This window comes from Amblyomma americanum, chromosome 1 (assembly GCF_052857255.1).
Source record: "Amblyomma americanum isolate KBUSLIRL-KWMA chromosome 1, ASM5285725v1, whole genome shotgun sequence".
Taxonomy (NCBI): Eukaryota; Metazoa; Arthropoda; class Arachnida; order Ixodida; family Ixodidae; genus Amblyomma; species Amblyomma americanum.
The window spans coordinates 162,847,229-162,857,714 of NC_135497.1; the positions used below are offsets into that span (position 1 = coordinate 162,847,229).

The window sequence follows — 10,486 nt, forward strand, 5'->3', positions numbered from 1 at the left end:
GTAATTATTACCTTGTAGCATGGTACACAATGCCCTCGTGATGTATATCCTCAGAGATCGTAGCAGAAGCATTTCCACCTCTGGGGCCCCTGTCTATTGTCTGTGCCCAGAGCTATGGAGCCAACAGATATGTGGCACTATAGCTCTATATGTAGCCTTTTCTCAGTCTGGCAGAGTTTGGTGGTGAAAAAAAGACACGGGAAGAGCAACACCAGTGCAGGATGAAGGTGCGCAGTGACCAGAATAAATTTATTTTCTTTTGCCCTAAACAATGACAAATATTATGCAGAATAACATTCTTGAACTTGAAACCAAGGAGATAAAAGGAAGTAAACCGGCACTCAAATGAATAAAGCAGCTGAGAAGGAACCCAAAATTTGTCAAAAAGCATCAGAACAGAATTTGGGAATCCAACCACACAAACAGGGAAAAATAGGGCAAAAAGACCTGGCCCCAAATGCATTTTTTTTTTCAATGATACATCTGATGATTCGGACAACAGTGCCACAACTAAATGATACAGTGATGTGCAGCCAGCAATACTTATTTTACATCCCCTACTTACAAGAGCCAGCCACTCACGGCAACAAAATAACATCCGCCATAATGTACATACTAATGAGTATGCTGATGAATGTACCTCCCAATTTATCACAAGACAAAAAGCATATGGCTGAAATTCTCCGTGCAAAGCACAAAGCCGTCAAAAGGTTCTACAAGAATGTGTCACTCTTCTATCAGATGAATGAAGGAAACAATGTGAAGACAAACTTTTTTTTTAATGCATGCTAGAGATACAAGCAAATTAGCACGATTTGAAAGTCCATTTGCTCCTACTTTGTTCACTTTTTGTGAGATGAGAAATGCAATTGTAATGATGGTTTAAATGTTTACAACAAAGTAACAACAGCTAAAGTATAGCTGATGAAATAAAATAGAAAACAGAAAATGAAGTACGCCATGTTAAACACCAGCCCTCCTTTGTTTGTACCACAAGAAAAAAAAAAGTAAGGGAGGGGGGCAGAACAAATGCATGGAAGTTCATTTGTGATGGTTCCTAGCTGCGGGTGAGTAGGAACGTTCTTTCCGTGATGATGTTCGGTGGTCATGTGAGGAGCTATGCTCTCGAGGCCGGTCCCCATGCTTGCTGTGCTCTGGGCTGGACCGGTAACGGTAGCTCCCACTCTCTTTACGACGCTCAGACTCCCGAGATTTTTCATCTCGCAGTCGATCATCTCGAGCACGGTCATCACGTGACCTGTCGCTGCGTGACCTATCATCTCGGGACCTGTCGTCCCGGGACCTGTCGTCCCGTGACCTGTCGTCCCGGGACCTGTCGTCCCGGGACCTGTCGTCCCGTGACCTGTCATCCCGTGACTTATCATCGCGTGACCTGTCATCGCGTGACCTGTCATCGCGCAGCCTTTCATCGCGCGGTCTCTCATCCCTGGGCCTGTCATCACGAGACCTTTCTTCCCGTTCCCTCTCATCACGTGGTCTATCATGGCTGCGGTACAGTCGCACATCCCGTGGACTTCGGCTCCTGGAAAGAAATAGTTAAAAAAATAAAGATGAAACAAAGCGTATCCACTAGCCTTCAAGTACTTCTCTAGATGACATATAAAGCTACCAATTACATAGAGTAGCGCACCCTTTTCTCTTACTTTGCTAGTGAAATTTACACTCTGAGAAGGATGACTTCCATGCAGTCTATACTGAGTATATTCATGAACTGTGAGATATGGATATGTGGCTATAAAGTGGAGGCCGAAAAAGTCTCTGAAAGAGGTGCAAAACAAAGTATGAGAATGGAAAGCATATCTGCTCACAGTTTTCTCAAGAATTAGCAAATTCTCCATCGAACCTGTCTAAAAAAAAACTAGGCCATATGTGCATAATTTTATCTCACTATCTCAGGCTTTTGGCACAGCTTGCTCAACATCTTTAAATCAACCACCCTCCTTTCCCTTCTTTAATGTCCTCTTGCTTTGGCCAAAGCACCAGCATGCAGTACCACGATTTATAACCTAGACATCGAATCAGACCGTGTGCAACTTATTCCCAAGATGACCTGCAAGATAAAGGTGGGTAAACATCAAGTTGGAGCCAGTAGCTAATGTTGAGACCCCGCATGAATGCGAATGATGCACAGCATGCTTCTCAAACAGAACTTACAAGGAGTCTTCCAAAAGTGTAAAAAATGTTGAAGCATTGCATGGTCATATAAGGTTACTGCACTGAAGCATAGAGTGACTGAATGTCAGCATGTACTCAAAAAGATTTCAGAGCAATCCCTAAATGCCAAAAGGTCTGCTGCTAAAGTACTATGTTTCTAGCCAGAGGATACAGCACAAAAAGCAAATGGTGTCAGTAATGGTTGAAGAATGATATCATGCACTTTCTTATAATACTGACAAATTATCAACTATTCAAAGCGGCTTGCTATCAAACTAAAATTCATGTATCAAAGCCTCACACATTTCAAATACTGACCACACCAGGTATTTAGCCTATGTTTTGATGTCTTCCCAGGGCATCAGCAGATATGCATTACGGTAGAACCCCGCTGTTACGTTACCGGGTGCTGCATTTTCCCGGCTGCTATGTTTTTGTGAGCTAGTCCCATCTAAGCTCCCGTAGAAACCCATGCTATCGAGACTCTGCTATTACGCTGCAATCCTGGCAGAGTTTGAGCATGCAACATCACAAAGGTCATTTCTTGATAGTGCTTTACCCCATGCCAGCATTTTGGTAGCTTGTGTTCATCGCACATGGAAGGGCGACGGCACGCCAGCCATTGTGGGACTAGACAACATTGCCGGCTTCAGGTGTGTTGCACCCACACTGATGCCGAGTGCACTTTACACGTGGCGTGAATATTGTTGCAGATGTTGGACAAGCTCTGTCAGTGCTGTGGCACAAGCACGAACGACTGAAGGCGCGAAAACAAGACTACGCCACGTTAACATTGCGCTGGTTGGCTCTGCCATCCTCGTTTGCCTTGTTGCCTGCAGCTCAAAAATGCAATTTCTAGGTCCCAACAGACCAGGATTGTGCAGGATTAAAGTGGCTGCCACGAAAACAGTTCAGCAGAGCACACGCATGCCCAAATTGGCCCGATTCGCATGTCTTTTATCTTCGCTGCTGCCTTCCTTCCACCAACAGTTGTTCAGGCAGGAGAGCCACTGCAGAGCGCTTAGGACAATCCGTGCATGTGAACGACTGTGACAGCCACAAAGTCTTGCAAATTCCAGACAGGCATGCTGCCTTTACCAGAATTAAAAAAAAAAAACAGCAGATAATGACAAACTTTTCGCAGCTGCTTCCCGGCTACATTTCCTAGCTTGTACGTTTTTTTTTTTCGCGGTCCCAAGCAAAATGTAACAGCAGAGTTCTACTGCAACTGACTTTCGTTGCTTATACATTCACATACAAAATGATGGACAATTGGCATTGTTGGTATGAATTTATGGTGAAAAACAAGTGCAAAAAAAAATGCTGGCAAAAAGAGACAAAATAGAAAATACAGCATTGCACTCACAACTAAACTTGCCAAGGAACATGACTCGATAATATGAGTAAGCAATTCCGTGCATACACAGAAACCATTAAGATTTTTTTTTTTTTACCTCACGACGATTGCAATTTGCAGTGTCTGACGAAGAACAGTGATGTCGGTAGTGGGAACGAACGTCAGAGTTGTTAACTTGAATCCTGGCGATATGCCTGCTAACTAATTGGTTTCAGTCTCTTATCCTACGTCGACTTGACAATACTTTTTAGTAAAGACACACAAGGCAAAAGCAATGTTTTGTGCTATTATTTCATGAGGAAGCACGCAGAGTCAACTGTTTTCAAAAGTATGCATACGCCTCGACACAGCTGATCCCAAGACCCTGTTAGATAATCCGACATCGCGGGTACTTTGTTAAAGGGACACTGAGGACAAATTGAAGCTGACCTACACCAATACCTCACCATGTTTTAATCACAAAGAGACCACTCTAACTGAAAATAGAACTTTTATAGGCTAGAAAAGACCAAGAAACCATATACAGTTAAACCAGGATGTAACAAACCTCCATGTAGCAAATTCCTCTATATTAAGAAGTTTCTCAACTCCCCAACACCGCCTCCACTGAAGCATGTGTACATGTGAACTCCATGTAACGAAGGTGTTGTGGCGTTCGACCTTGATATAATGAACTCACCATGCTGACAATCCATTAACCAGTGCTACATTACTTGAAATTTGGCCCAATTATGCGAAAGTTCATGACGAAAAAACATGAACTGCCATGAAAGGAACGCCTACGATTGCAACAAGCGAAAGCAGTTGACACAACACACAGAGCTCCAGCACGAATGGCGTCTCTCCGTGACAAACGCAGCAGTTTCTGCAGCTTTCGCTTTTGCAACGTCACACCAAGTACCACTGCAACAGTTTGTGTCCAAAAGCCCCACAAAACAGGATGTAGCACAGAAGGCATGGTAGCTAGCGCGTGCCCAATGCCGTAGCTTGGTTGTTTACGCGATTCAGGCGCTGAGAGCAGGCATGCAGTGGGTGCAGGGATAGCAGAGAGCGCCGCCAACGCAAGGCGAACAGTCTGTTTTCCAGGGTAACCACAAGCAGGCATTTGAAAATTGGTTTTTAGGAAATGTAAGATGCAGTATAACTGTCTTGCTACTCGGTGGACATCTCAACCACACTGCGAGGGAACGGAGGAAGGTAGAAGAAAGAAAGAGGTGCCGTAGTGGAGAGCTCTGGAATAATTTCGGCAAGCTTTACCATCTTTATCGTACAGTGACATCGCATAGCACATGGGCACCTTTTGCGTTTCGGCTACACAGTGATGAGCCCATGGAAAGAGGCGGTTGCTTGTGACTCCCCTTCCTACCACACCCCGCATGTAGCAGTGTCATGCTTTCGATGTGCGATCCGCAGCAGAGATGATGGCAGCCGCTGCCACACTTGCATTAACGTGATCACGAAATGTTTCTCCACTTTTACGAAGCAGGTTTACTGTGATCGTTTGCTAGGCCATTTCATCTAGATTTATTTTCCATTCGGGCTTCCGTTCTGCATGGTCGTTTCAAATCTTCACATTAAAATTGGATGTAACGAAAACCCGCATGTAACGAAAAATTGCAAACTTCTCTCAATTTCATTACACAGTTAAACCTGGATGTAACAAACATCCATAGAGTGAATTCCTCAATATAACAAAGCTTTTTAATTCTCCCTCACCGCCCCCATTGAAGCGTGTATACTTGAGACCTCCATGTAAATAATGTGTAGCGGCAGTTGACCTTGATATAACGAACTCGCTAGGCCAACTATCTGTTAGCTTGTGCTCAGTTACGAAATTTGGCAGAAAAGTTTCACGATGATAAAGCATGAACTGACATGACAGGAACGTCAATGATCGCAACGAGCGACCGCAGTTGAGACAACGCGTTGTGCTGCAGCACCGTCGGCACATGTCTATTGCTTTCGCTTTTGGAACGCCATACCACGTGGCACTACTACAGTTCATGTTCAAAAGTAGCTAAAAATGATAGGACATAGCAAAAACGAAACGGCACGAGCAGTGCGTGCCCATCACCGGCATGCGGTTGCTCGCATAATTCCGGCGCCGATAGCTCCTGTGCGTCGGGACTCCAGAGCGGGGACGATGGAGAGCGCGAAGCACTGCAAGACGAAGAGTCAGTTTCCTGGAGCAACAGCCGTGGCCAAAACAAAAGAGGGAACATACGGAAAGAAGAATGTGCCTCCGTGGACGGTCTATGGCACCGGTGCGACTGCGTGCACTCTCCTCTAGCTCGGCCACGGTGCCCCTGCCTCTCTCACTCTCCCCACCCCACTCATGGCGGCATTGCGCGAGCCGCAGCAGTCGCACTATCAGCACGATTGCGAAACATTTCTCAGTGTATCTAATTTCGAGTGATGGGGGTTTTCTGTAAACATTTTCACAGTGATTTCAGCTACATTTATTTCTTTTTTTGGTTTCCATTCTGCATTGCCTTTTGAGTCTTCTCGCAAAGTCTAGATGTAATGAAAAATCCCGGACTTTTTCCACCTCCGTTATATATCCAGGTTTAACTGTATATACAGGTGTCGCCACCATAGGCCGTGTTCATAAATACAGTAAAACATTGTTGATACGTTTTTGAAAAAACTGCGGGAAAACGCATTATACAAACTGCCTAGTTTTGAAAAATGCAACAGTTGAATGAGGTACAAAGACATTTATTGGCAATCTCACTTTATAAAAATATTGATTAGCAATTCTTGACAAAAAATCAGAACGGATCATTTTCTAGTGCTCGCAGTATTCAGTCCGTGTTTGAGCTGTCTTAAGCGCGGAGGGAACTTCATAACTCATCTGTTCCGTCAACGGCAATGGCGAAAGTAACTAAAATCTCTGTCATTTTCGGATCTTCGCCCCTTTGTACCTAAATACTTCGGAGAAGCCACCGCGGCAGCTGACTGTTGCAGCATTTCTGCTTTTTAAACCGAGTTCCCAGACCTGGCCTGCCTGCATATAAGTGCATCGCTCCCTTGCCTTTATGCACCGGGAACTCCGGCTCAGTAGTCGAGCGCCCTAACCACTGAGCCACCGCGGCGGGGGAATGCTAAAGCCCAGTTTTTATGGCGAAAGCCTTTAATGGCTCATCGTCTGTCCGTCCCTCCGTCCGCGAAATCTGTCACACTATAGCTGTCAATCATCTCAGTGACGTCATCAATGGCATAATTGCTATAACCGATATAGTACTCTTAGCAATTACTAAGAAATGGGTGAATAGTAATTGGTCATTAATTAGTAAGAATAAAAGTTTAAAAATAAGAATAAAATAAATAAATCATAAACTAATTAAACATTAAAAAGAAAAAATAAAAAAGGGAAAAATTGCAATGGCTACAGGCGCCGTGGAAAAAAGCCTGCATTCTAGACAGTTCGATGCTTTTGCATTCCTGCACGTAAGCAGACTTGAGTGCCCTCAGACAATTTTTATTTTTTGTTGAATGGTGCTTCACCTCCTTGCACTTAGGCACTGCCTAGAAGCCACTGTGGCGGGTGACTGCTACTGCGTTTCTGCTCTTCATGTCGTGTGCCCTCACGTTTGGCCAACTCCTAAGTTTGCACATCTTGCACAGTTTGTCGAAATTTCGAAAGCCGTATACGTACTTCAGTAAAACTTGGTGCTGAGCTAGTTGGTTAGACATAAAAAAGACGAACACAAGGCAAGAATGTCTGCGTTGTGTCGTCGTTCTCTCGCCTTGTGTTCGTCTTTTTTGGCGCTAACCTATTTCAAAGTTCGAAACCAGTAGCCGGGAAATCGTGTTATCCGGGAACATATAGTGCAACTCTATGGGGCATTTTTAATGTTCGTGATTTTCAACGAGGTTTTATTGCAAAAGGTGTGAGTCAACACCGATTTTTTGGTGCAAATCCCAAAAGCTATGCCACATGGTGATACACTTCAAAACAGTGCTAATCTGCCCTCTTCGGTGAATACGGCAAGAGGGAATATAGTCGAGTCCGCTTATAACGAGCATGAGCATCATGCGGTGTCTGTTCTTTATATCCCGAAGTTCGTAGTAAGTGGACCACAGCGTTAAAGACGGTTGCTTGTCAAAAAACAAAATTTTTTCTTTGCGGAAAAAGTCCGTGATGGACATATGTTTTTGCAGCGCAGATCCGATGAGGGAGGTTTCCAGTTTATTTAAAGCTGAAGCATGCTCTTCATCGAGGCCCTTGGCATAGACAAGTTGTCTGAGGCTCTCTGTAGCCCATTGGTAGAGGCGCGCTTATGGGTGCTGGCTCCGAAGTTTCATCCTCATCCGATCCCTCCGCGTCACTCTCGTCCCGCACTTCAGAAACGATGCCCTCGTCCGTGCACGGTTCCGCGGTGTCGACGTTGTCATCGACAGACATAAAATCATTCCAACCAATGCCATGACCCCCCATGTCGGAGTCGACGATGCGCTGCCACAAATCGCCGCCGGGCTGGTCATCTTCCAAAGCATCAGGCTCGGCATCAGACACTCGACGAAGCCAGCCTTGCGGAAGCAGTTCTGCTCACCATTGGCAGTCTCCTCCGCCCAGGCCGCTTTCATCATCTCTACCACTGAATGCAATGAAAATGGGCACGGTGTTCCCGTCCACCATCCCGTTTTACAAGCAGGGCCCGAGATACGAAGCCAATGAAACGTGCGCATTGCAACAAGAGTGACAAAAAAGCGCGCGATGCGGTAGACGTGCAACATGCACAGGCGGCAATCAAGCTAAAGGTACAGGCACACAGCGCCAGCTGAGAGACCAACGAGGGGTGTCCGTGAGCGTCAGTGCAGCCACCTCTTGGCTCCCATGGAAAGCCTGCTTTACGGAGCTTGGCCTCCGTGATTGGCACCGGGCGGCGGCACGGTTGATCGCGGAGGGCCACGCGCAGATTTGCAAGAGAACGAGGAGAGGGAAGCGGAGTTGCGAGGAGGGGCGGGGAGGGTGGAGGAGGGGCGGGAGGGTGATCTTGTAAGGCGCGTAGGCGGGGAAAGGGGTAGCTCGCTCTAGAGCAGCACAAAAACGGGGCGGGGCAGTTCGCCTTTCGCCTACGATGAGGCCCAGGAAAACATACCGCGCGCTGGGCGCACAAAGGGGTCGGAGGCAGGTTATCTCGCATCGCGGTGCCAGGTTTACGCCATCCGTTCGCTGTAACCGATTAGCAAGGGTTAATGACGTTCGTTATACATGTGATTTTGCGCCATTAAAACAATGTGTATTTTGACAGTCGCACAGGCTTAGTTCGTTATAAGCGAAAGCTCGTCTTAAGTGGGGCGTTATATGTGGGCTCAATTTCTAAATTCAATCTTCTCGGTGGCAAATGCATCTTTTGCTGTGCTGCCAGACAAACGTCAGCATAAAGCCAGAGAATAAATTTTTATTGAAAACAATAACTGGATGGAGTTGTCCTCAGTGTCCCTTCAAGCAGATTTCCTGATGACCTGTATAAATTTGCAAGGTCCCATGACATTTATCTTGAAAGGTGTCTACTACACAAGTTAGTCGGGTATGGAAGCAGATAAAACGCAGTTACCTGTGATGATGCTCTCGGTGACGCTCCCTACTTCTACTTCGCCGAATCCGCTGGCGCTCCCTGTCCCAACTAGAGTCTCTTGGTGGTTCACGGCAGCTTGGGGAGGCCCCGTGTGTAGGGGCTTCTGCTCAACACAGGACAAAGAACAGCAAACTCACACAGCTGCATGCTGCGATGTTACAGCTGAATGCATAGAGAATGATCATCACAAATCAACAGTGTGACTGTCCTAACTAGTAAGCGAGCAATGGCACCACACCTGACTGAGCAAATGTGTGGACTCCCTAAGCTAGAGCTAATGCACAAGCCCCAGCTTGTCCATCAGAATAGCATCCTCATTTGCATACTGCTTTTCTCCAATTGAGTTATACAAACAATTCTCTCCAGACTTCACTATGTATGCATGCATAATAATTGTCCTAATAAATGAGAACTGAATATACAGTTAAACAACCATGCCACATGTCATTAAAAGGTTGATGATGATGACTTTTTGTGGTGTAAAGGCACCTGTGGCCAAACAGCCCCATGGCACAAGGTGTTTTCGTCTACTCAAGGGGGAGGGCAAAGAACCATTTCCCAAGGGTCTTTGGAAATCGGCCTTTGACCCCAAAGAATCTGAACACCAGGCCAGAGGAAAGCTTGTAGTCAATGCATCACCAGTGGGTACCAGGCGGCACAGGGAGATCGAATCTTCCACCTCTTTACAGTAAAACCTTGCTAATCTGAACTTCAAGGGACCGACCGGGGAAAGCACTGGGAGATCGAATCTTCCACCTCTTTACAGTAAAACCTTGCTAATCTAACTTCAAGGGACTGGGGAAAATGCTCGAATTATAGAATGACCCCGAAAAAAAATGTCAAGAATGCTTGTATAGCGGTAAATTTATTTGGTGAAAGACTGGGCAATGGGTACTTAATTTTGGGATGAGAACAGCACGACAATGACTGTTTTTCATGTTTCTACTAATGCTTCATTGTGTGCATACTGTTTGGAGCGTCGAAGCACAACTGCTCCAGAATTGTGACGGCCTCCTGCATCCTTCATGGTGCGATGTAGTGGAGCTCTGCCGCTACCCGCGTCACACCCATAATAAGTTGTGTGTAAGGAGGCGTTCACCGCATAAACAGCAAACAGCACGTGAAGAGCACAAGCGAAGGAAGCAGTGCCGAAACAGGGGGAAAAGAAAAGTGTGAAAGAAGACACCAGCAATGTGATAATCAGCATACAAAATGGTGTTCAGCTGGGTTAGGTTGGCTGGCTGATGTTGGCTGGTCAAACTGCCGTCACTGTGGGCTGGCGCGAAGTTAACAAAAGTGAAACTGAAACCAAATGGTTGGAGTGTTTCCAGATACGGGACCACCCGTATATGAGCATGCCTGCTGTCGC

The 10,486-nt window shown here is 46.0% G+C and overlaps 1 protein-coding gene across 1 annotated transcript in view; it reads right to left on the reverse strand.

Annotated features, from left to right (window-relative positions):
• Positions 1 to 222: 222 nt before the first annotated feature.
• The window catches only part of LOC144114617 (uncharacterized), a 28,659-nt gene continuing 18,395 nt past the window's right edge, over positions 223 to 10,486 (reverse strand). The window contains exons 9-10 of the mRNA XM_077648476.1: positions 9,097 to 9,223; positions 223 to 1,543 (exon numbers count right to left, since the gene is read on the reverse strand). Of these exons, the coding sequence (XP_077504602.1) occupies positions 1,042 to 1,543; positions 9,097 to 9,223 (629 nt within the window). The 3' untranslated portion in view covers positions 223 to 1,041. The remainder of the gene's footprint in view (positions 1,544 to 9,096; positions 9,224 to 10,486) is intronic.